The 27522-nt window shown below is 42.5% G+C and overlaps 1 protein-coding gene across 1 annotated transcript in view; it reads left to right on the top strand.

The window, feature by feature from the left end:
- PLS3 (plastin 3) overlaps nt 1-27522 on the top strand; it is a 980136-nt gene that overhangs the window by 681726 nt on the left and 270888 nt on the right. Inside the window, exons 9-10 of the mRNA XM_044057459.1 lie at nt 2406-2571; nt 27041-27183. Coding sequence (XP_043913394.1) covers nt 2406-2571; nt 27041-27183 — 309 coding nt within the window. The remainder of the gene's footprint in view (nt 1-2405; nt 2572-27040; nt 27184-27522) is intronic.

The following is a 27522-nucleotide window of genomic DNA, read 5'->3' as shown; positions in this document are numbered from 1 at the left end:
TTAAAGAAATACAACACTGATTTGTATGTGGTTCTGCATTCGTACGGGCAACTTCTGCTACAGGTTTGATAAACGTTACACTGTTTAACATCCATTTAGCGACGGCACTTTAGAGGTACAAGGCATTGACTAACCGGGATGGACATGCTGTTATTAGCTGTGTGCATTGCCCATGATTTCTTGTTATTTGTTCTTGGCCATCTGCATCCCTTCAAATCAAAACTTCTCAGCATACAAGCTCAGCAGGTACTTTTCCAGTATTTATGAGCTGGGCAGACAGGTCCTGTACCAGTCTGTAAGGACTAGGCAGATAATTCTTCTATAGACTATTACAAAAGTGGTGAGTCGTAGAGTAATAGACTTGTTTAATAAAACCACCAGTTTGAGGTTTTGCTGCATACTTCTAAGGGTAGAAACATGGACAGTGAATGATTTCTCTGTCCCTTGGAGCCTTGAATCTTTTCTTTCTGTCCCGCATCTTCCAAAGATACATCTGAAAACACAAGGGTTGTTCAGATAGGTCCACTCTGGCACAGGAAACCCTTGCACTTTTATCTTGTGTACTTTAGCCCATCCCACATGTATATTTCCATCCACTCCTTTGTTCTCTGCCGTTGTCTTTCCTGTGCAGTCAAACCAAGTAACACCATATCCTAGAGTTTGTCCAATAGACCATACATGCCCATTATGTCTGTTTGAATTCTCATCTTCTGTGAGTTCTTTTTCTGGCAGTAATACATTTTGTGATCCAAGTTGCCTGCATTGCAGAGTATCACTTTTCAGTTGGTGCTTCATTCCTTTTCTATCTTTTGCTCTCTTGTTCCCTTTGCTCCCCCTTGGGCACTTGTTTCCCCCATATGTTTTAGTTTAATATATGCCACCAGCTGCTAGCTGTCCACTTGGTCATACTCGCAAGCCTTGAGCTCCTTATTAAACTCCTTTGTTTCCTTGAGTTCATCTTACATACTGACTCCAACATGCCTTAGAAGGCCACAGTGGGCCCTACCTTTCCGTAAAGCTCCTGTTGCTCTATTGCGCAATGTTTCACTATAGTTACTGTCTTCTTTTCCATACAAGTTGTGCAGCACTTAGCCTTCTGTTTTCCAGCTACACTTGAGCTTGATTTCCTGCATCTTGAATGGCGGCCGTGGCACATTCTTCATGCATGCTAACTTCAACTCTCTCCCTTTCCTCCATGCTTAATTACCCCATATTGCCATTCCTCTGTTCATTCAGCTTCAGCCTGTCTTTATCGATAAGTTTGCTGTCAAACTTGTCTCCTTTCTGCTTACTAAAAAGGCCTTTACCCTCACTCCATCATACAGTAGTCACTACAACATATGCAAATGTTATCCTATGATCTGCTCGGGTTTTTCTGCCACCAACATAACTTTGGATAGAACTGTAGGATGCAGTAGCCTCAGTTCTGAATTTAAAACATCTTTGAAAATAGTACATTTCTCACAATTAATTCCTAGCTGCAGAGTTGCTTTTACTTGCTGTCCCTCTCCCATCTAATGTAGGATAGTGTGAAAGCTTTCAAGTTATGCAACTCAAAACTCCATCCAGGCCCTTCTGTGTCATACATCTCAATTGTCCAGAGGTTTGTAGAATGTTCACATTTTTGCTTCATACTTTTGATCTGTTCCGTATAAAATGTGAGTTTTTTTTGTTTATCAAATCATTGGGAACTGAAGTCATTAAATGGTAGACATTTGAGTTTCAGACTTCATATCCTTCAGAATATGCATGTCAAATGCAAAACCTATATTCTAACAACTTTCTGCATTTTATAACGGTAATATTTAAAATTTGTTCTGATTTTTGGTCCGTTGCCCCCCCATTATTATTGACTTTGTCCCAAAAAGACAAAAGGTTGTGAGGCAACCTTTTGCATTTAAAGGTGGAGAGGTAAGGTTGTAGTATTAATTGCGCATTGTTTACAACTTTTTATAATCTGCAGAAGTTGCCTGAAGTCATTGCATTCTGTTACAAAAAAGTATAGTAGAAATAAATGCTTTCCAAGTAATCAAGACCAAGGACATATACTTGAATTGGTAATCACTTGATGTAGCTGAACACTGCAGATGTTATTGAGCATTGATTTTGAAAAACGAACGGTTAAAGTTTGTGTATGTAACTCCAACCCTCATGCTGGACTTGTGAATCTTTCTTCTTGGAGGTAATTTCTTAAGGCTGTGTTTATTACATTGTACACATCATTGCCTTTGATCTGCCATGAAACACAGCTGTCTCTGTTTACTTTTTTTTTTTTTGTAAGGTAAAGTATTTGAGTTGCACAAAGTAATTGAGTTGCACAAATGCGACATAATTTCCTAAATCTTAAAAGCAAAACATTTTGTAAATGGTTACTAAACAATATATATTGTGCTGTTCTTGCACAGGAAAACTTGAATTTAGCCTTGAACTCTGCATCAGCCATTGGGTGTCACGTTGTCAATATTGGAGCAGAAGACTTGAGAGAAGGAAAACCTCATCTGGTTTTAGGGCTTCTGTGGCAAATAATCAAGATTGGGTTGCTAGCGGACATTGAGTTAAGTAAAAATGAAGGTACGGTTATGCCATCTGGTGTAATATTTTGTGTTACTGTATTTATAGATGAGGAACGTTGTATAGTCCTGAAAGTAATTCAGGAGACGAGTAATTAGTTGTGCACTGAACTCTGCTTTTCACATGATTAACCTGCCAAAGTCATACATTTTTATTCCCAGATTTGAACTACATACATAGGTCTTGTTTCACATGCCAGCTTGGTTTGCCTGCACGATTGTTTAATTTGTGTTATATGTTTATTGTTAGGGTAATACGAAGGGTCTTGTTTTACTGTGAGTTACATTGCCATGGAAAGTTTATTTTTTTTGTAGAAGTCGTAATGCTGGGTATTTGCACATCCCTGCACTTTAAGTGGTGTTCATAGGTTGGTACTAGGCTATCGACCCTAGGGCCTATACAAGCCTAGCCATAACAATTCCCTGGATATTTCTTCCCACAATATTTACTTCCCTGGACCCCTGTCTAGCAGGGGCAACTGACATGATCCCCGGGGTGAATTTCTCATCTCCCATCCAATCGTCAAGGTTCCTTTTGTATGGGCAGTCTGTTCCAGAGTATGGGGATTCTCTGGGTCAGGAACCTGTCCCTCCAGCAAGTTTTGTTCATTGTGATGACAAGGTTTAGATCCCTGGACCGTGTGGCTCCAAGGGATTGGGATTTCATTAAGTGGAACATGTCCAACAGCACAGGGTTTGACATGGCCTTGTATGTTAAGCAGAGATTGCCTCTGAGTAGATGATATGCCACAGAGTATAGCTGGAGTTTTTTTTAGACAGTCAGCATAGGGCATCTGCTTTAGGTCTGTGGTTCTTTTAGTGAGGTACTTCTGCGGCCTTTCCAGCTGTTGCAAATGTCGTGAGGTACATACCAACCGGGGTGTTGTACTCTATAATGGGTCTAATGAGGGTTGAGTACAGTGGGACAATGACCTCCTTTTTTCTGGATGCAAAGCCCTTAGTGATGAGATGTGCCACACAGAAGGATTTCCTGACTGATGTTCTTCGTGTTTCACTGTTGCAGTTATAACTGTAGGGTGTTCTTGCTGGCAGGCAGCCCGAGGTCGGCCAGAATTCCAAAGTTTGGGTCCGGCGTCGGCTGTACCAGCAAGTACCCTGACGTCAGAACGCAGAGGTATAAAGCTGACAGCCAACGCCATCTTCTCCAGTCTTTCTTGCCGTGCGGTGGAAAGCAGCTCGCAAGTCGTTGGTTGGCACATTCAGGACAACGTGCTTTGATTGTCGTCGGTCCGAAGTTTTCTACTTCTCTTCTCAAGCAAAGTACCCCATTGGGGAAACTTTTTTCGTGCTCCGATGTCAGAAAAAGTTAATTGTATATCGTGTGGAAAACAAATACCTCATAAAGATTTCCCCTCTTACTGTCTACCTTGCTTAGGCCCTGACCACGACGTTTCTTGCTGTCGGTTCTGTGCCAGGTTTAATTCTCGCACTATCAAGCGTAGGTATGATTGGGCCTTGAATTATTTCGGTAGACGATTCAATTATGGGATGTCGTCGGATACTTTACCGACAACCGGAATTCAAAAGAAACGCAAGGACAAGGATAGGCCTCCGAGGTCCAAACAAGATACTTTGCAGCCGGAGCCAGCTTCGGGTTCGGCGGTAGTCAGTGAGGCACTTTTGCAGCCCCTGTCGTCCGCCACTTCGGAACCGATGGCCGACACGGACTCCCATGGGGAGCCTTCTAGGCCTAGTATTTTATCTGCTGCAGGACCTTCGGATGTCGCTCCTTCAGATGGGTCTGGAACCGCTGTGCAGGTACCGGCTTCTGAGGGGGTTTTCAGGCCTTCTCATATCACTATTTCTACAAAGACAAAGGCAAAGTCAAAGACTCCTGTTAAACCAAGGGTTTCTTCTCAAGCTTCCTCGGATACAGCTCCCAAGTCCCAGAAGCAATTACTACGGATGGCTGAAGATTTACTGACAATGATTAGGGGTTCTCACCCTCCTCCAGAAAAAAGGCCTAGACAGGATATTCCTTATGATTCATTTGATCAGGCTTCTGTGTCTTCTGTCTCTTCCTCTGACCAGGATTATTCTTTTCCTCCTTATGAGGATTCTGATGCAGAGGACACTATTCCCTCTGCTTCTCCCCCTGAAGATTTCTCTTTTGGGGAAACCTTACATGAGATGAGGGAGCATTTTCATTGGGAAGATCAGGATTATTTTGCTTCCAAGAAGAGACTTGGGGAATTTCTCCTTCTCCCTCAACACAGACCTTTGGCTATTCCTCCTGTACTTGATATTGTGGATGATGCTTTTTCTGAAGCTAACTTGAATCCTGATTCCTTGCCGCCTGCTCCTTCTAAGCCTGATAGATTTTACAGAGTCCCTGACTCCCATCAATTCTTATTTAAGAACCCTTCTGCTGATCCTGAAACCATTTCTCAGGGTTCTAGGGCTGCTAAGGCCGCTTCATCTAAAAATCCTATTCCCTCTGAAAAGGATTCTCGTGCCTTGGACAGGTGGGGCAAAAAGGTTTACACTTCTGCTACTCTTTGTATTAGAGCTTTAAATTGCCAGTTTCACATGTTCAAGTATCAGCAATTTCTTTTGTCTGTTATAAAGCAAAGGCTCTCTACCTTTCCTGCATGTGCAGAGGACAAGTAATTACAGGATGTATTGCATGCAACTGAACAAGTTAGCAAACATAGTTTACATTGTGGTTTTGATGCCTTGGAAGCTTCTTGCAGGGCCGCAGCCTCTGGTACTGTTATCAGGAGACATGCTTGGCTTCGTGAGCAGAATTTACCTGAGCAGGTTAAGGCTAAACTGTTAGATGCCCCTGTTCAGCATGATGTTTTATTTAGATCCAAGGCTGAGGAGGTTATTAAAAAGATGGAAGAAAAAGCAAAATCTATGCAGACTGTTAAAGATTTTTTACAAGTTCAGCCTCCTAGATTTTCTAGAAATTGGTCCTTTCCCACATCTGACAGGCCTCAAAGGGGAAGATATAGATGCTCCAGAGGTCGGGCTCAGGCCTCTTACAGGTCAAGACAATGGACTGCTTCTTCACCTAGAAGGGGAGAAGACAGACCTCAATCACAAAAGAAGCAGACCCAATGACTCTCTCCGTTGGGCTACAGGTCCTCCTTGCCTGGAAGCCCCTCTCGGAGGAAAACTTTCTCTTTTCTACCAAAATTGGACTCGTATTACCCAGGACAAATGGGTTTTAGACGTGATTTTAAGAGGCTACAAATTCCACTTTCATACTCTGCCAAGGTCTTCGGGTTGGCCGGATCTGCCAAAACATCAATGGTCAGAGGCCTTAAATCAAGTGGATGCTTTATTGGCCATGAGAGCCATCGAACCTGTTCCACTTCCAGAGATGGGAAAAGGTTTTTACTCAAGACTATTTCTGGTCCCAAGGAAACAAAACTCATGGAGACCTATTCTGGACCTCTCAGTGTTAAATACCTTTCTGGAGATTCCAAAATTCAAGATGCTTACTCTGCAACAACTTCTTCCCATGCTCTTCCAGGATGCTTGGATGGTGACATTGGACTTGAAGGAAGCCTATTTACACATTCCCATCAGACAGGAACGCAGAAAATACCTCAGATTCAAGGCAGGTTCGAGACACTTTCAATTCTCTGTACTGCCCTTTGGCTTATCTACTGCGCCCAGAGTCTTTACCAAGTGTCTGGCTCCAGTAGTAGCTTATTGCAGACTCCAAGGGATTCAAATTTACCCCTATCTGGACGACTGCCTTATTCAGGCGGACAGCAAGGATCTTTTACTTCAACATCTGCAGTTTGTTCAGCATCTTCTCCTACTTCTGGGATTTTCAGTGAACACAAAAAAGTCACATTTGATCCCCTCTCAACAAATGATCTTTTTGGGAGCTCTTCTAAACACAAGTTTACAAAGGGCCTTCCTTACTCCAGAAAAGCAAGTACAGCTGGCATCAATTTTCAAGACCTTGGCTACTTTAACTCAGCTCACTGCAAGGAAATTCCTGCAGACATTGGGCTACATGGCTTCTTGCATCCTGTTGATCCCAAATGCAAGGCTTCATATGAGAAAGCTTCAATGGTACCTAAAGAGTGTATGGTCTCAGCATTACCACAGCCTGGAAACAATGATACCTCTGATTCCCTGCCTCCAAAAGGAGTTCCTTTGGTGGTCCAGGGCTTGTGCTTTGAACGAAGGGAAGCCCTTTCATCTACCTCATCCTGCTCAGATCATAACCACAGATGCCTCGGATTATGCTTGGGGAGCTCATTACCTAAACAATTGCCAGCAGGGCTATTGGACAAAGAAGCATCTTCCCTGGCACATCAACTTGAAGGAAATGTTGGCAGTCCAAAATGCTCTTCTAGCCTTCCAGAGTCTTTTGCAACCAGGCCATCTTCTGATTCGCACAGACAATACTACAGTCATGTGGTACATAAACAAGCAGGGAGGCTCTCACTCATACCCCCTTTGCAGACTAGCCATGAGTTTATGGGACACAGCTCTAAATCTGAATCTGCATCTTCAAGCTCAATTCATTCCAGGAAAACAGAATCTCTTAGCAGACAGCCTAAGCAAAAATCTTTTGGATCCTCACGAATGGATGCTGGACCCCAACTTATTCAGCAGGATTACGGCAGTTTGGGGTTGCCCTTGGATAGATCTGTTTGCATCTCATCTCAATCATCAGCTGCCTCTCTTTTGCACCAGGTCCTTCCACAAAACAGCTTGGAAAGTGGATGCCCTGTCTTTCAGCTGGAGGAATCTTTCGGGATATGCCTTCCCTCCTCTTCCTCTTCTGCCTCGGGTGTTACTGAAAATAAAACAGGACAAACCCAAGATTATCATTTTGATAGCTCCAAATTGGCCTCGGCAGTTTTGGTATCCAACTTTAAGACACCTGTTCTTGGAACCTCCATGGATTCTGCCTCTGTTTCCTTCTCTTCTGTCCCAGCATCAGGGTCAGATGCTACACTCTCAAATCAAGACTCTTTGCCTGGCAGCTTGGCTCTACAAGGGTCTTTGATTCCTTCTGCCGCCCTAGCACTAGAAAATCTTATGCTTCTAAATGGAAAAGATTTTGTATTTGGATGCGGGATTGAGGTTCTGATCCTCTTTTGCCTGACATTTCTTCCATTTTATTTTACCTCTCAGACCTTTTGCTTAAAGGCCTCTCCTTTTCTTCCATTAAAATCCATGCTTCTGCTATCTCAGCTCATTACAACACGGATCCCCCCATCTTCTCTCACCAGCTGGTGAGACAATTCTTGAGAGGGGCTAAGAATTTAAGACCTCCCAGAACTCCTCCTGTTCCTGCTTGGGATCTTAATTATGTTTTGGAGAAACTAACTTTACCTCCCTTTGAGCCTGCTGCTGCTTCGGATATCAAGTTCTTATCCTGGAAGACAGCTATTTTATTAGCTTTGACTTCTGCCAGAAGGGTGTCAGAGTTGCAAGCTCTCATGGCTGTGGAACCATACCTTATTTTCCACCAAGACAGAGTTGCCTTGAGGACCAATCCTACATTTATGCCTAAGGTGATTTCTAAAGTGGCTTTAAATCAGACTATTCACCTTCCTACTTTCTTTCCAAATCCTCAAAACAAAGGGGAAAGGATTTTACATTCATTGGACGTACACAGACAACTACGGTTTTACCTGGACAAAACTAAAGATTTCAGAAAATCTGATCAGTTGCTTATCTCTTATGCCTCCAGTTCTCTAGGCAAGGCTATTTCTAAACAAACTATTTCCAAATGGATTGCTCATGGGATAAGGTTTTGTTACTCTCACTTTGGGAAGCAGATTCCAGGTACTGTTAGAAGTCATTCTACTAGAGCAGCTGCCACTTTAGCAGCTTTTCTCAGAGGAGTTCCTACCAAGGACATTTAGGAAGCTGCCACTTGGAGTTCAGTGCATACTTTTTCTAAGCACTATAATCTCCCTTTGTATTCTAAGTCTAGGGCAGGTTTTGCCTCTGCTGTCTTGCAGGGTCTTCTGGCTGCCCCTTCTTCTGCATAACCTCCTCCCTCATCACAGCTTTGGGATTCCACCCTACAGTTATGACTGCAACAGTGAAACACGAAGAACATAGTACAGTTGTGTACACCTACCATAAATGTAGATGTTAGAGTGTCTTCACTGTTGCAGTCGGTGTTTCCCTCCCATCAATCCCCTCTTTTTTTTTTTTTGCTTGTTCTATCTTCCTCTTCTTTTGTGGTGTATTTGTGTTTCCTTTTTTGACACCTTTTGGTTACTTTGGGGGACTTCTGACATCTGCGGCAAGAAAGGCTGGAGAAGATGGCATCGGCTGTCAGCTTTATACCTCTGCGTTCTGACGTCAGGGTACTTGCTGGTACAGCCGACGCCGGACCCAGACTTTGGAATTCTGGCCGACCTCGGGCTGCCTGCCGGCAGGAACACCCTACAGTTATGACTGCAACAGTGAAGACACTCAAACATCTACATTTATGGTAGGTGTATACAACTGTACTTTGTGACTATGTGGTTATCGAAGGTGAGACCACTGTCCACAAATAAACAGCCTCTTCAAGGTTGAACCCAGGACCCTGCACACCATACACAGTGATTTACCACTAAGCCATGGCAGATAAGGGAAGGTGCTTCAGTGTCCAGTTTCTAACAAGTTATATGCATGGCAGAGCCACTCTTAACATCCTCTAATTATTGCAAAAAAAAAAAAATTATTGAAAAGCAAATATGTGAGCAAAGAGTAATGAGTGTCTTACTTTGTCTGCATTTCTAGAAAAAATAAGGTAAACATTTTAAGCATAAATGTTTGCAATAGAAATGATTAAACTTTTAAATGAGCAGCAAGATATGAGAGATTAATACATTTTAAGCCACAATGTGGACGCATCATCTTGTAATTTTTAATGTAAAAGTCTGCTTAAGGAATCTTTTGTTTTGGCTGTGTTGAAGGGATGCTTAGTTCAGCAGTCCCACTGAAATGTTATTGCTGTGTACAACCCGTGGCTGAAAAGTCTCATGTAATTGCATTCATAAAACTGACTACAGGTGTGCTTGTCTAACCAGTGCATTCCAGTCATATTACCTGGGGTTTTGCTCTGTTTTTTGCTGCATCTCGGATAGAGAATGATTTTACCCGTTTCTTGCTTGATCTGTTTTATACAACAGAATGAGTCCCGTCTGCGTGTGTGAGCTTGAGGCCTCCTTGCTGACTAGCACCTTTTTTGAAATGTCTTGCATCTGGTTTAAAGGAACATCCTTGATGTCCTCATTTAGTTAAATATTTCCTCTAATTATAGCTAGGCAAATTTTGAGTTGTTTCCAAATCCAGACTCAACCCCAGGCTCATACTGATGTGCGTCATGTCATGTACTTGCTACATGTGCATTCTCCTCTCTGCATTTGCCAATTCTTTTTGATGCTGGCATAGCACTGCTCTCACTCCTCCTGTTACCATCACTGATCGCTACCCAGGAACCACAATGGCATTGCCTTTACATTCTTGAGAATGACATAAAACACTACAATAAGTGTCAGCACTTTAATCCTGTACCTTGATGTGCAATTCCCATCTGTCTCCCACTTTATCAGTTGGTAGCAGTGGCTGATATGCTTGCTCTCGGAGAGTCGCCTCTGGTTAACCCAGCTGTGTGTCAGAGGAGCTTCTAACAGAGAACTCCCATTTCAGTGCCTCGACTTGGGTAAAGCAGGGTTAGCGGCCTGTTTTTAGTGTGTCCTTTAAGCAAAACAACCTAGACAGCTGACCAAGGGCAAGTGCTATCGGGGGAGGGGTGAGCCCCATACATGTTAAAAGAAAAAAAAAAAAAAGAAAAAAAAAATTAAACTCTTCCACTGGATTTTCTGCAACCACTCCTACAAATCATGACTCCATCTTTTTCCACTTATTTCATTAGCTCAAAATGCAGAGCATTCAATCCAATAAGAAACAATGTGGAGTTAAAACTGAGTAGAGAGGGAAGTGCATTTTTTTTTCATTTTGGTAAAAGTCAATATTGGCTGTATGCAGTTTTCCTGGAGCTACATTTCTGTTTTTGAAAATGAGAACAATGCTTTACAAAAGGTGGGGATAACACACACGTGTGTTGTGTGTGTAGGAATAGTCCCTTGCATGGTTAAAGGGAACTATGCAAGGTACAGTCAGTACCTAGGTTATATATAGGGAACTGAGCATCGCTTCCTTGGATTATTTTGAAGATACTTCGCTTACTGTGTATGAAGATCCAATTTTCTGGAAGAACATAAAGGACTTTATCAGTAATGCTAAGATATTCATTACAGTAACTTTCTAAGTACAAAAAAACTAAATATTTAAAATATCTTCCTGATGGGCATTTATTGAACTTGTCTGTTGAGATAAGAAGTTGAGAGGGCAGAGGGTATTTGCTTTGGATTTTACTTTATCGTTCTTGCAGCAGGAAGATGGAATATACTTCTAAGTCATTATTTAAGTGCATGTTCATTCATTTGATTGGAAGCAAACATCTAACATACACACAAGTACTAGGGACTGTAACTGATTGTCATGTGTGTATGTAAATGGCTTCTGCATCTAATAGTAGTTATGGTGCAAAGGAAGGAATCACATATTATAAATGAGCATTATTGTATGAGCCATGTTTTTTGTGTGTGATATTTAGATGTTCTTCATCTCACATTGCTGCAGTCCTAACACTTGGGTAGTCCGCTGTCCCAGTCGGCCCGAATACCAAAGTATAAGGCTGACGTCGGTCAAGGCGCATTAGTCTGACGTCAGGACGTCAGGGTACAAATGCGCATGACCGACGTCATATCCTCAGTCTTTTTTGCCGCATGGTCCGATGCAGAAGCAGTTTTGCGAGTGCAGGTTGGCGTTCTGAAATTTTCTGAAGTCGGAGTTTCAGACCGAATCAAAGTTGGCTAAGTACCCGCTAGAATATTTTGGTTTTTTCTTGCCTCAGTGTTTAACCGGATGTCAGAAAAAGTGAATAACTGTATTTCTTGTGGGAAACAGATACCTCATAGGGATTACCATACCTTGTGTATACCTTGTTTAGGGCCTGAGCACAACGTTGTTGGATGTCGCTCTTGTGCTAGATTTAACAAACTCACTATAAAGAGAAGATTAGACTGTGCCAGGTTAGTTTTTGGGAAGCGTTGTAATTATAAAATGCCGTCGGATGCTCCGACGCCCGCTTCGTCTAAAAAGCGCAGGGACAAAGCAGCAAAGCCTAGGTTGGAAGAACCGTCTGTCCCGGACGTCTGTTCTTTAGAGGGCTCGGTGGAGCCGGAGGTTCTGCCAGAAGTTTCTTTGGAGTCTCAGGGAGAGACTTTACTGTTACAAGATGTGTCCTCTCAGGAGGTAGGCCAGGCTGAAGGGACTTCTCAGGTAGCTGTTCTCCCCTCCCTTCCTAAGGTGGTTAGGCCCTCCCCTTCTGTTTCCAAGGCTTCTTCGAGAGGCAGGCCAGGTTTAACTTCAGTGGGTGTCTCTCCTAGTTCTTCAGGGTCTCTGCCTAAGAAACATATGCTTAAAATGGCAGAAGATTTGATTACTATGATTAGAGGTTCTATGCCCCCTCCTGATAAGAGGCCTAGGGTGGAACCTGAGCTTGAGAGTTTTGAGCAGTGTTCGGAGGCTTCTGAGTCTTCGGCTGAAGACTTACAGGAGTATCCTCCTTATTCTGATTCTGATGTAGATGATTCTACTCCTTTTGCTTCTCCTCCTGAGGATTTTTCTTTTTCAGAGACTCTTCATTCCATGAGGGAGCATTTTAAATGGGAAGGTCAAGATTTCTCTGATTCCAGGAAAAGGCTTAGGGAATTTTTGTTTCTACCCCAGCATAGGCCTTTAGCTATACCTCCTGTTCTGGATGTGGTGGAAGATGTTTTTGCAGAGGCTTCCCTGAACCCTGATTCTTTGCCTCCTGCCCCAGTTAAACCGGATAGGTATTATAGGGTGCCTGAAGCTCATAAGTATCTTTTTAAGAGTCCTAGGGCAAACCCAGAAACTGTTTCTCAGGGGCCTAAAGGTGTTAAGGCTTCTGTTGTTAAAAATCCTGTTCCTCCTGATAATGAGGCAAGGGCTTTGGATAGATGGGGAAAGAAGGTGTATACTTCTTCCACTTTAGCCATGAGGGCTTTGAATTGCCAGTTCCACATGTTAAAATACCAAAATTATCTCCTTTCACAATTGAAGTCTAAGGTGGATGCTCTGGCGGAAGGTATTGAGTGTAAAGAGTTGCAGGATTTAGTTCATGTTTCTGAGCAGGTGGGTAAGCATTCCTTGCAATGTGGTTTTGATGCTGTACAGGCCTCTTCGAGGGTGGCTGCCACTGGTTCTGTTCTTCGCAGGCACGCCTGGCTGAGGGATCAGAATTTGGCTGAGCATGTTAAGACAAGGATTTTAGATGCTCCTACAATCTGATGTGTTGTTTGGTTCGCCTGTGGAAGCAGTTTTAAAGAAAATGGAGGACAAGGCTAAGTCTATGCAGACTGTTAAAGATTTTTTGCAGGATCAGCCTCCAAGTTTAGTAGAAATTGGCCTACTAAGGGGTGGACATATCCTTCTTATGATTCCCAGTCTAGGGGTAGGTCTAGACGTGGTAGGGGCAGAGCTCAAGGTTCTTTTAGGCCTAGGACAGGGAGTTCACCTGCTCAGTCTTCTGGTGAGGGCAGGGGTCAGTCCTTTCGTAAACAGACCCAATGACCTGCCTTTTCAGCTGCCAGAGCCTTCTCGTCTGGCAGCACCTTTGGGAGGAAGGCTGGCACTTTTCAAAGAAAATTGGAGTTTAATTACCCAAGACAGATGGGTATTGGCTATCATTCACCACGGTTACAGGTTTTATTTCCATACCTTGCCTCCTTTCAAAGGCATGCCAGACATTCCTCCTCTACAAAGAAAAGAGGCTCACAAGCAAATTTCTCTGTTACTCCAAATAGGGGCCATTCAGCCGGTTCCTGTGCCAGAAAGGGGCCTAGGATTTTATTCTCGCCTGTTCCTAGTACCAAAAAAGGGGAACACGTGGAGACCAATTTTGGATTTATCTATCCTCAACACTTATCTGGACATTCCCAAGTTCAAAATGTTGACGTTACAACAGCTTTTACCTCTGCTGGGAAAAGATCACTGGATGGTAACTAGATCTCAAGGAGGCTTACCTTCATGTGCCTATCAGACTAAGTTGCAGGAAGTATCTGCGTTTTCGAGCTGGGAATTCCCATTATCAGTTCTCTGCATTGCCCTTTGGCTTATCTACTGCGCCCAGAGTATTCACAAAAGTTCTGGCTCCAGTGATAGCTTACTTCAGGCTAAAAGGAATACAAATCTATCCTTACTTGGACGACTGCCTGATTCTGGCTCAAGAAAAGGAAGACCTTTTTCAGCGTTTGGAATATGTGATAGCAGTGCTAAGATGCCTGGGGTATTCTGTGAACGAAATAAAGTCCAGTCTAGTACCCTCTCAAGACATGTGCTTTCTGGGTGTGAGACTGAATACAGCAACCCAGATGGCCTTTTTAACCCCGAACAAACAAAAGAATCTTTCCCTTTACTTCCATCAACTATCTCTTCAGTCCGGGCTGACTGCAAGGACAGTCCTTCAAGCCTTAGGGTTCATGGCATCTTGTATTCTGGTGCTTCCCAATGCCAAACTGCATATGAGGAAGCTGCAATGGTATCTCAAAAATGTATGGACACAGCACTGCCAGGATTTGGACACTGTCATTCAAATAATACCTTGCATTCAAAAGGAATTTTTGTGGTGGGCTCAGGAATGTCACCTAAACAAGGGACTCTCTGTGACCCGGCCAGAGGCGAGTCAGATTCTAATGACAGATGCCTCAGACATAGCTTGGGGAGCTCATCTGAATGGAAAGTGGATACAAGACAAGTGGCCTGCCAGACTACAGCATCTACATATCAACATGAAGGAGATGTTAGCAGTCCAGTTTGCATTAATGGCTTTCAAGGAGTTACTTCTTCCAGGGCAGGTGTTGATTCTAACAGACAACACAACTGTCATGTGGTACATCAACAAACAAGGGGAACACATTCTTATCCTCTATGCAGGCAAGCAATGATTTTGTGGGAGACTGCGCTCAGCTTGCAACTAAATCTTCAGGCAAGGTTTCTGCCGGGAGCACAGAACTCCTTAGCAGATGTGTTAAGCAGGCAAATCATGGATCCCCACGAGTGGAAACTGGATCTTCATGTATTTCGAAATTGACAGTGTCATGGGGAACTCCAGACATAGATCTGTTCGCTTCTCCACTAAACCACCAGCTGCCAAAGTTTTGCACCTAAAAGGTTTCATCACACAGCTTGGAAAGTGGATGCTCTTTCTTTCAGTTGGAAAAATCTTCATGTGTATGCCTTTCCACCTCTGCCTCTCCTCCCAAAGGTACTCCTAAAGGTCAGACAAGACAAGCCAAGGATGATTTTAATAGCTCCAGATTGGCCGAAGCAACAGTGGTACCCATTACTGAGGAGTCTGGTAAGGAAGCCTCCATGGCCTTTACCATTGATTCCACACCTATTGTCTCAGAGGGACGGTCATCTACTCAATGTCAAGCTTCACTCTCTTCATCTAACAGCCTGGCATATTCTGTTTTGAACCACAGCAGGTCTCAACTTCCTCAACAAGTTTTGAATGTGATTATGGAAGCCAGAAGACCTAGTACAAGGAAAGTGTACAGAAAAATGGAAGAGATTTTTATTTTGGAGTGCAGCAAAGGATTTGGAGGTTTCTGAGCCTAATTTGAGTGTGGCTCTTCAATATCTTACTGAGTTATTGGACAAAGGTTTGTCTTTCTCTTCCATTAAGATTCATGCTGCAGCAATTTCAGCTCACTATGATTGTGACCCACCATTGTTTTCTCATCCTTTGTTCAAGCAATTTCTTAGAGGGGCAAAGAATATAAGACCCCACGTAGAGCTCCTACTCCTGCTTGGGACCTCAATTTTGTGTTGGAGAAACTTACTCTACAACCTTTTGAGCCTGCGGCTACTGCTGAATTGAAATACTTGTCATGGAAGACTGCTTTTTTGTTGGCCATTACTTCTGCAAGAAGGGTTTCTGAATTGCAGGCCCTTATGGCGGTTGAGCCTTTTTTGATTTTCCATAAGGATAGGGTATCATTACGTACTAATCCTTCCTTTATGCCTAAGGTGGTCTCTAGTGTGGCTTTAAACCAAACTATTCATTTGCCTACTTTTTATGCAGATCCCCAAAATAAGGTGGAAAAGATTTTGCACACTTTAGATGTACACAGGCAGTTGCGTTATTATTTAAGCAGGACTAAGGATTTTAGGCAGTCTCAGCAGTTGTTTGTTTCTTTTGCTTTGAGTTCTCAGGGCAAGCCTGTGTCAAAACAAACTATTTCTAAGTGGATTGGGTTTTGCATTGCATTTTGTTATTCCCATCATGGCAAGGAGATTCCAGCTGGGATTAGGCCTCATTCCACTAGGGCTACTGCCACTTCAACAGCATTTCTAAGGGGGGTGGCAACTAAGGATATTTTGGAGGCAGCTACTTGGAGTTCAGTGCATACTTTCTCTAAGCATTACCACCTTCCTCTCTACTCTAAATCTAGGGCTGGTTTTGCCACGGCTATTTTGCAGGGCATGTTGACAGCTCCTGCTTCTTTATGATTTGCCAGCCTCCCTTACCTCTGCTTTGGGATTCTACCCAAGTGTTAGGACTGCAGCAATGTGAGATGAAGAACATAGTACAGTTTTGTACCTACCATAAATGTAGATGTTCGAAGATCCACATTGCTGCAGTCCAATTTACCCTCCCTCCTTCCCCTCTGTGTTTAGGGGTGGTTGTGTGGGTGGGGTTGTACTTTTGTAAATTTGTATATATTGTACATATATTTGGTACATGAGTGTTTGGTGTTTTTTGGTTTTGGCCTTATTTTTTAGGGTCTTCTGACATCTGGGGCAAGAAAAGACTGAGGATATGACGTCGGTCATGCGCATTTGTACCCTGACGTCCTGACGTCAGACTAATGCGCCTTGACCGACGTCAGCCTTATACTTTGGTATTCGGGCCGACTGGGACAGCGGACTACCCAAGTGTTAGGACTGCAGCAATGTGGATCTTCGAACATCTACATTTATGGTATGTACAAAACTGTACTTTTTCTCATTTTGACTGTTGAAAGTGTGCATATTTGCCTGCAAATAAACTGGATGGCATAAACTCTGAGTTTAATGTTAAAATGCACACAGTTGAAACATTATCTTGGCATGTATTTTGCTGGCACAAGTGTGTGAAGTGCAGCATGTTGAACTACAACAGTTTGACATTTATTACAGATTAAGGCTATGAGGTATTAATGATCTGCTTCCTATATTGCAAGGTTTGATTCCCACAGACTGTCTACTGTAAGACTGACCAAGTCACTTCACCCACTACTGTAAGACTGACCCAAGTCACTTTACCCAACAGTGCTGACTCGTTGGCTAGCCTGGAAAAGGGATTCTTGCATCCAGTGCACTGTTCCAAAAGTGCAAACATGTTACCACACTTGTCTTTTGAATTCCCACACCCTTCACACAGCCTCTAATTAGTGCTACAATTTGTGCTATTTCAGTGCGACTCCTGGCATGGCTGTTGTAGATTTGTGGGTTACCAGATGCATTTTCAGTAAATGTGAGCTTCAGGGCAAGAGAAGTTTACTGTTTATGCCAAGTCTGTTTTTAGTACAAGTGCTTTATTTTGTTTATAAAATGGATGTTTTTGCTGTGAAGTATGAAATATTTTATAAATTAAATCCAAATCTCTTATTGTAATAGTAAAGAAAAAAGTATGTACACTGACAGGTTTGAACAGTATATTGTGGTGATTTTGTGAGACACAGCCAAGTAACGAGATATTACTATAGCTGGGGTAGCCCTGGCTATTACTTTGCCTAGGGCCCCATTTGACCATGATCTGGCTTGACTATCAAGTGAAGTAATAGAGGCACAAACCATGCAGGCATCTGCGACAGCTCAGGATCATCCTTAAGCTAAATGAATGAGGCAGTACTGTTTTGTATGGTCCCGTCCATTGTGTCAAAGTGAAAATTGTTCAGACTGGGTAGAACAATTGAGGTTTCCTTTTCCCTGTTTTAAGTTAGAGGGCTTGTCCCCTGTAAAATAAAAAAAATATATATATACTTTATGTTGGACGGTGGTCTTCACTGCTATGAATTCATACTAACAGCAGTCACACTGATAGCCATCAACATGACTTCCTGTGGCACTTATTAGGAAGCATGCAAGCCTTTATAAGATGATGTGAAAATTTATTTCTTAACTATGTCTTTGGAAATGACCTTTTATTTGGCATTCCCTTTCAGGAAGCATTTAAAAAAACTTGAACTGGAAAAGAACAAAACATACAAACAGTATAGCAGCCTTTCTGCATTGCATTTTTGAAATATAATGGGGATTTTTCAAACAAACAGTGGCCATTTTACAGATAAACCTGGGCAGATATTTAATCATAAGATTTCACAAAGCAGGGGAGTGGTAAGAAGTTGAGGGGTTGGCAGGCAACAAGGCAAGAGAGGGGAGTGGTCCTGCTCAGATCCAAGAGTGCTAGTTTTGACCCCATCTCCCTCACCATCCTGTGTCCCCCTTTACCCACCCTTTCATTTGCTACTGGCACCCCACCTCCTCAGCTACTCATTTGGAAGAGTGTAAAAAAAGATCTGCGATCTGGGGTTTGATGCTTCTAAAATGCAGGAGCCAAACAGATCCTGTTTCTGCATCCCTCCCCCTCCTCAGCTGAGGGGGCAATTAAAAAAAAAAATCTTCAGTTAAGAGCTAGTCAGATCACATTTCTGCTCCTTGTCCCCACCTGCCTCCATCATAACGTTTTAGAAGGAAAAAAGAAACAAACCTTTTACTTATAAACTGTAGCAAACTGCTTGCCACAGATTTAGCAATAACTACAGTTTTTGCTCCACATAGAACAGTACAACACTTGGGTTTAATTTTTTTTCCCTTTAAACTGTAACAAACTATTACTGATTAGAGCACACAGGCAGTTCTACAGCTCTCAGGTTTGACCGCAAATGCAATAGTGGCTTTTAAAAGCTGGTATGTATTAAATAACAATTAGGATCAACTAATCACACCTCTCCCAACACTTTGCCCCAGCACAGTTGCTCTCTTTGCCCCATCCTAGCTACACTACTGGCTTCAGGATATATAATCAAATTCAGGGCCTTTCCCACCTTTCCTGTCTCAGTCCTGCGTTAGTCCAAATCCTTTCTTCTGCTTCAGTACAAAACCCTGATGGAAGAGCAGGAAACGAGGTTTTACCCTGTACTGTTCATGGTGCCCAGGAAAGAAAGACCTTGATGACTTTATTCCAGACTTGTCAAGATTAAAGAAGTTCAGAATGCTAGCCACGTAGTCCTACCATTACTTTTGATGTTCTTATGGTTACTCTGGACATTAAAGAAGCCTGCCTCACTTCACCCTATGTACAACAAGCACAGAAGATTTCTAAAATTCATAGTAGAGTCTGCACTTCAGTTTACGTCCATTAATTTTGGGCTGTGCTCTGCTCCAAGGGTATATATGCATATCAAATGCTTAGGCCATGTCTTTTGCCCACCTCAGACTAAAGGACATTCAAGAGGCTTCGATAATTGTTGAACATAGATACGTGACTATACTACCTCATGCATGATTAGTCTCTGCATCTCCATGTACCTGAAAATGTTTTATACATCCTCAAAGGAATAACTTCAGAACATTCCTGAACACTAGGGAGAACAGGCTATCCCTTACTCTCTAAAAGATCTTGCTTGAATTCCTTCTTCCTGCAACCAGCAGAAAAGACCTGCATGACTGCAAAGAATATCCTGAAGTTGCAGTGGTATGCAAGTCCTCTATCCTCATGGTCCCACCAACCTGGTGTCACATGAAGAATCCAGTAGTATCCAAGGAACCCCTGATGTGTCTGCACCTTCATCCACTGTAGAAGGTACTAGTTCAAGTAGTCGTCATCTCAGGTGCTAGCCACTTGGAGTAATCCTTTTATTACCCCCACCCCCCTCAAGGTATCTTAGATCCTGCCTGTGTGAATCGACTACCCATGCAGTTCTCACAGGAACAAGGAATGCCCATAGAAGAGAAAACCACAGGGTCAGCCACATCAGTATCAAGGTGGGTTTAGCTATAATCTTTACATTCCAAATATTCAAGGCTTTTTGGAATCTGTGAATCCTAAAATAGTTACAACCAATACCATAGTTAAACAATACATCAACAAACAAGGGAAGCTTATTGTTACTTGCTCTGCAGAGACTGATTATAGTTTTCTTAGTTTACAGTCCATTGCATTCATCCCAAGGCAGGCTTTGACCAGGATGTTCTGGTTTAGTGGATAGTGTTTGATAAGGGCCTGACGCAACAATACAACTCTATCATTTTAGCTTAACTGACGCTTGTGCACATCCATTGATGTCTGTTCCTACAGTTGAGCAGTTTTTAAGAGGGGTTATTCATGTAAAGCCCTCAAGTCCCCCCTCACTGGAAACCATAGTTCTGTAATAGGTAAATTGATTATATCCCCCCACCCCCGTGTGCAGTTGGCACAACTACAGATTCCTGTCTTGGAAAACAGATTTCTTTGTAACAGTGACTCTAGCAAGAACACTTGGTGAAATAACTTGCCTTGATGTGTGAAGATCCATACATAGTCTTCCAAAGGGGGTAGGAAGTCACTTAGGACAAGCCCCCCTTTATGCTGAAGGATATTCCTGAACTGGAATTAAACCAAACCATTCAGCTACCAGCATTTTATTCTAAATCTCAAAATAAGAGAAGGGAGTTCTAGCATCTGAAGGATGTTCATGGGGAACTAAGGTATTAAACGAAAAGAGCCAAAGATGTTGGGCAGACACACCAGCTGTTTCCATTGGGACAGAACAGCCTCCAAACAAACCCTGTCCAAATGGGTCACGAAGTGTATTTTCTGTAACCAGCACATAAGAACTTTCTAAGTTGGCAGGTTTAGGCTCCATGCACTAGAACAAAAATCCAGCATACCAAGGCTACCTTTTTTTAGAAATGCTTCAGTCCAGCCCTAAGAATTTTAAAGCAGCTACTTTTGTAAACGTACATTAGATGCACACTTGAGCAATAGGGCGGTATGTGCCACTATAGTTTTGAATTGCGTACGTGTTCCTCTGGTGTAGGTCTTTCCAGCTTGAGTACTCCTCCTAAGTATTGTAAATAATACTGCAGTGTGATCCATATGAAGAACATTATATAGCTGAGTATGATTACTGTAAAAATGTGTGAATACTGGGATTGTTGCTGGAGTACAGGCTTCCTCAGTCTGTTATGAGCTAGTTTTGAGGCTGGTACTATTAGGAAATGAGAAAAGTTGAAGGTAAAGGCATTTATCCAGTGTTGCCAACTGTCAGACGAAAATGCACTAGATTTTGTGACTCCCTTCCCCCCAATCCAGTCAGTCACAACAGTCTGTTTGACAAAATATGCACAATATCCACACCCCAGTGAAAACATTGCTGCGTAGTATATGTTGCTGTACAAAAGTAAATACTTTGACGACTGTTGTTCCCTACAAATACTGTTGTATTCCTGGAGAAAATGTTTTCAGACATTTTTAATTAAAAGTAAAAGGCATGCCTTTCAACTTCCTTGCTCAAAATCTTTAAAAAAAGCCAGCAATATTAGGGGGCTGGGCACCTGACCAAAATCAGAGACAATTTTACTTACTCAAATTCACTTAAAATGGGTAAAGGTTACCATATTTTGCATCAGTGTCTGGCATTGACTGAGTCTATTTTCACTGATTTACTAACCAAAACTTTTATGGGGATATGACAATAATACAATACAAAGCTCAGCAAAACTCTGGACAATCAGCAATAAGGGGTGGTTATAGCTACTCCAGTAGTCTATCCGGATTGGACCATTGATTGTAAAGGGAGAGTCCATTTCCATGGTAGTCCAGTAAGATGATGCCATGCATCCAAACTAAAGTAGAAAAGTAGAATGTAAATACGTTTCAACTTCAGTACGTTTCATTTGTAATTAAAATTACAGTGTAAATGCACCAGGGATAAGAAACGTTTACTGTATTTTCTGGATGTGCAAAAGGTACAGTTCAGCCCTCCTTCACCACTTCCCTTCCCAAACCCTAAAGAAAGGGTGCATAGGGCTTCTCAACATGTAGGCTCATAAGTGTCTCGTATCATCCACCTTACTTCGCAGACAAACCGGTATTTGACAAGACTGGCTTTGCGCAAGGCCGCAGGCGCGTTCTCATGATGCATCTCAGACACCTTCATGGTTCAAGCAATGAAAAACAGTCTCACTCTTAGTGAAAGGAAAATCTGATGGTCATCTGTTAATATAGCAGCAATTATTGTGTGGAGAAATAGGTTTAGATTCAAAAACATGGTGGTTTCAGCTGTCAGACTCCTTTTGAGTATTGCCGGTGAATGTTAACCTTAGTTTTGTTTGCTTTGTGCTATACAAACTTATAGTTCGTTAGCTGTCTGCAGTTGATACACTTTGGGATTAGTTCACCCTCAAAGTTGATACCTCAGTATAGTACTGTAGATGCTAGATGTTACAATATCACTGAAGTCCGTAATTTCACACGCTGTTATGAAATGTATTAATCTTGCATTTTACGGGTGTCTGCTTGGGATTTAGTTTGTTTCGTCAGTAAAGAGCTGTCTGTATATTAATTCAATGACCATCTTTGCTGCAGGGAGGAAAAGAGCAAAAATGTAGTCGGAATGTATATTTTGTCCTTGGATCTAATGTTGCCCCTGCCTTCCAACTGTCAGTTAAAATGTACTCAATCCTCAGAATGTTGCTCCCATGTACGTAGGAAAGGCCCACATTATTTTCAACATTTGCTACTTTTAACTGTAAAAAAATAAAAATACTGAGTTTACTTTCCTATCACATAAAGTATGTTTTGTATAGCTGCAATGCTAAAAATTAGTTTAAACAGCTGTAAACATTGTGTGCTACATTGACAGTTGCTCATAAAAAGACATTGGGTAACTGAATGAGCTCTCTTAAATAGTACAATAATTCTCCCTTTTTTAGGGGGTGGGCTATGGATTATGTTGTAGTGGAACAAATTAAGTAATTTAACAGGATTTCAACTCTCAGCATGGAAGCAGAGTAAAACAAAGCTCATTCCCATCCCTATTCAAGTGCGACTTTAATGTATGAATGGGTTGTTGTTGTGTCTTTTGGCTTTTCCCGGTTAGGGGTCGCCGCAGTGAAACTCCGGTCCCGTAATGATTGGCAGTTGAGTTTTACGTGCTGAGTTGCCGGCCCTAACGCACAACCTTCAATGAAGGTGTGCCCATTCACGCATGTCTCCACAGAAGACGCTCTAGCTGAGAATCGAATGGGACAACGTCTTGCTGTGTATGAATGGGTAATACTCATAATTCCTATGATTTGCACCTACTCCAGCATTTGCTTTGGTGAGGCAGCCTTACTTGTGAGCAATGTTGTTCGCCACACCTACCCTTAGAACTCAGTTTCATTGGGTACATTCATCCAATGCAGTAATACCCCCCGCTAGTGGGACAGGACTTCAGAAGTGTGGGAAAAAAGTAAGACAGTAGTATTTAAGGTGAAAACAACATAATGGCCGGTGGCCACAGTCTACAGCCATGCTTTTAGTAAACACGCTAGATTTCATGCTAGGCACTAGGGACCAAATTTTTGAGCTATAAAGTTAAAAAAAGAGCTAGATTTAGCGAGTAAAGCACTAAATTGGCAACAATACATTTAACACTCTTGTTACTTGGTGTCTTTTCCTGCTTGTGAATACATCACTCTGCACTCTGGCCTAATTAGGGGAATTTCATGTGACTAGGATTCACAAGCATTGATTGATAGCATTATAATTCACATGAAAAATGAAATGAGGCAGCAGGTTTCTCTACTTTTTCTACTAAGCATCCTGGTAATACCCGAAATGTTGAGAGGTTGCTATTCTGTCTTGGAACATCCTAAGAGGTGGAACTCTGGTTTGATGGGCATCATCCTAGATAGTTAAATTTGCAATTAGTTTAATCCCTGCATCTTTCAAGTCATCCTGTAGAAAAATATGACTTGCATATCATCCAGAGAACATATGTAGAGCAGACTTGCCTCAAAACATGGACTCTTCCATAGTGGCACAGACTGAAGAAGCCCCATCTATGGTCTAGACATCCTGGGATCAGCTAGTGACCTGGATGCTGGAGGAGCCAATGATGGAGACAGATTGTATGAATGCAATGCTGGCTCTCACCTATCCAGTCAGGAAAGGAGGCAGCTAGGTAGATTACAATACTGACACATTGCTTCAGGTGTGTCCATTATGCACCCAACTGCCAATCAGCGTGTAATGGGAACATGCATGCCTATCCGCATACATTGTACCCAAAGCCTGGCATGCACAGGTTCAGAGATCAGTATTGTGGCCCAAACCTTTGTGCTGCCAAAGGGAAATAAGAGTTAGGGCACATGTAGAAAAAAGTCTGACTGGAATATGGCGTCTTATGCTCAGTTCTTATCGTACTGGAGGATGAATGGACCCGTTTACTTTTTCCCTGCTGGGGAAATGAATGGGCCAGTTAGAAAAATAATTAAAAAAAAAATTGAGATCTGGCCTCTTATTTCATTGTATAAAAACAGATGTATTCATACTTCTAAGATAAAACACTATTTTGATAAAATAATTTTCAGTCATGTTTCCCAAAGCACTAAACATATTCTAATGTAGTTTAGTGAACCATGTATTGCTTCCTAAAGAAAATTCTTTAATTCTAGTACCATGGGCTGCATAAATCCTTGAAAGGCTGGGTGATGCTTTATAATTTTTTGTATATCACTGCATGGTATTGTGGCCTATTTAGAAAGGGGATATCCCAGATCTTATTCTATGCATGCCTTTGATGCCATATTCTAAATCTGTGGTTGAATTAAGCAACCTTTCAACTACGAGTGTGTGTGTGTGAGAGAGGGGCAGAGTGTGTGTGTGCGCGAGTGAGAGAGAGGCGGAGTGTGTGCGAATGAGAGAGAGGCGGAGTGTGTGTGTGCGAGTGAGAGAGAGGCGGAGTGTGTGCGAGTGAGAGAGGCAGGCTGTGTGCGAGTGAGAGAGGAGTGTGTGTGCGAGTGAGAGAGGAGTGTGTGTGCGAGTGAGAGAGGAGTGTGTGTGCGAGTGAGAGAGGAGTGTGTGTGTGCGAGTGAGAGAGGAGTGTGTGCGAGTGAGAGAGAGGCGGAGTGTGTGTGTGCGAGTGAGAGAGAGGCGGAGTGTGTGTGTGCGAGTGAGAGAGAGGCGGAGTGTGTGTGTGCGAGTGAGAGAGAGGCGGAGTGTGTGTGCGCGCGAGTGAGAGAGACGGTGTGTGTGTGTGTGAGAGAGACGGTGAAGTGTGTGTGTGTGTGAGAGAGAGACGGTGAAGTGTGTGTGAGTGAGAGAGAGGGAGTGTGTGTGAGTGAGAGAGAGTGTGTGTGTGTGTGTGTGAGTGAGAGAGAGTGTGTGTGTGTGAGTGAGAGAGAGGCGGAGTGTGTGTGCGCGAGTGAGAGAGAGGCGGAGTGTGTGTGCGAGTGAGAGAGAGACGGAGTGTGTGTGCGAGAGAGACGGAGTGTGTGTGCGAGAGAGACGGAGTGTGTGTGCGAGAGAGACGGAGTGTGTGTGAGAGAGAGAGACGGAGTGTGTGTGTGTGAGAGAGAGAGACGGAGTGTGTGTGTGAGAGAGAGAGACGGAGTGTGTGTGTGAGAGATAGAGACGGAGTGTGTGTGTGAGAGAGACGGAGTGTGTGTGTGAGAGAGACGGAGTGTGTGTGTGAGAGGGAGAGGCTGTGTGTGTGTGTGCGAGTGAGAGAGAGAGGCGGTGTGTGTGTGCACGAGTGAGAGAGAGAGGCGGAGTGTGTGTGCGAGTGAGAGAGAGAGGCGGAGTGTGTGTGCGCGAGTGAGAGAGAGAGGCGGTGTGTGTGTGCACGAGTAAGAGAGAGAGAGAGGCAGTGTGTGTGTGTGCGCGAGTGAGAGAGAGAGGCGGTGTGTGTGTGTGTGTGTGTGTGTGCGAGTGAGAGAGGCGGTGTGTGTGTGTGCGCGAGTGAGAGAGAGAGAGAGGCGGTGTGTGTGTGTGCGAGTGAGAGAGAGAGAGGCGGTGTGTGTGTGTGTGCGAGTGAGAGAGAGAGGCAGTGTGTGTGCGCGAGTGAGAGCGCGAGTCCACCATTGATGTCTGTTGCTCATTGATTTTACTCTTCATGGGTCATTCCTGTTTCTTTTGCTTCACTGAGGTGATTCCCTGATCTGGCCTTACTCTTGCTCATTCCTAGGGAAGGAAAGACCTCTTAGGCTGTCTGGGTTTGTGCCTTCCCTCTCGTAATTAGTGGGAAAATGACCACAGTTGAGACCTTAATGCTGAAACTAAGCTGCGGTTTTAGTTTGTGCATTTTCTTTTCCCTTGTTATCCAGCATTATAATCCAAACTTTCTCCATGTAGGAGAAATTGATGTTTAAGGATTGAAAGATATTTGACTGAGCATAGCAACATCAGAAGAAATATTTTGTTAATAAAATGGTCATTTCCTTAAAGAACTGGTATTGGAAAAGCAATAGATCACTCTTACTAGCCAACACTAAAGTTAGCTACTAAGGCATATGGTATGGCATACCATTATTCTAATATAGAAAGCTCTTATCGTAATGTCAGTGTGGGTCTTAAAATCTGACCTCACTTGCACCTTCTTAAGATTTAATTGCTTGTGTGGGTATAACCATACAGAGAGATGAGCATAGATGCCTCGTGAGTTTTTTGATGCACTTGGGAAGAGTATTGTAATGTCTGGTCTGGACATGTATTTTTACTCTAATCTCAGAGCAGTGCATTTTTGTTTACAAGTTGGTGATAACTGTGCTGTAAGCCTGTATTAAAGCATCTTACTTTAGGAATATGGTGATATTTCACAGCTTGCAGTTCTGCTGGATAAGGTTAACTTGAGCCCTAAACTCCATTATGCATATTGAATACTTAATAGATGATGTCCATATTAATCTTTGACTGGCATTTAAAACCATCCTTCCTGCTTTTAAGAAATTGTTCTAGTGTATGCATGTGTGAGAGTTAATTGACCATATTTCTTCACCATAGCTTATGAAATTATCTGTCTAGGATATATCCTAACTTTGTATTTCTTGGCTCACTCTTGTGTTCCTTCAGTCCTATTCCTTCTTGTATACATTTTTTACTCTGTAAACTGATGTTTTAAAAATGAAATAGATTGTTTTCCCTTTGTGTGTATCCTTTGTACAGTAGCCCATTTGAAATATTAATGCATTACTGTGGTGATTACAGAAATTTTGTGCAAATAGTATACAAGATTCTAAAAATATTGATTTGTTAATGAGATTTGAGCAAAATATACAAGATAAAATTAAGGTGTGTGTCAAATTTACTAAAATATTGCTTATAAGCAATTAGGTGAGGTTTTAAATTTTTCTTACAGCACTCGCCGCCCTGCTAAGTGAGGGTGAAACTTTGGAGGATCTTATGAAACTGTCCCCAGAAGAACTGCTTTTGAGGTGGGCCAACTACCATTTGAAGAATGCTGGATGGCACAAAATCAACAACTTCAGCGGTGACATTAAGGTAATAATGCAGACAGCCGCAACATTGTTAAAAGTTGTACAGAGTTAAATGTCTCATAGTAAAAATACATTATAATCTGTATTTACCTAAAGATCTGTTGCTTTGTTATGAAAGTTGGAGGAATTGGTTATATGGCATCTAAATGCTGGTATGCTGGTTCTGCTTTTCAGTTTTAGTAGATTTTTGTACTAATGCCTTTTCTTTGGAGTCGCTTGTGACCTCAACTTTCTGTGATTCAAGGCAATGTTAGCACAAACCATTGTCCCCTGAAACTTGTGCCCTTTGGCTAGTTTATCAACCAGGTTTGGCAGTGTCATAGAAAAGGACATCACTGGCCAT

Source organism: Protopterus annectens, chromosome 15.part0 (assembly GCF_019279795.1).
Source record: "Protopterus annectens isolate FY-2018-M chromosome 15.part0, PAN1.0, whole genome shotgun sequence".
Classification (NCBI taxonomy): domain Eukaryota; kingdom Metazoa; phylum Chordata; order Ceratodontiformes; family Protopteridae; genus Protopterus; species Protopterus annectens.
This window is presented reverse-complemented; position numbering and strand designations above follow the sequence as displayed.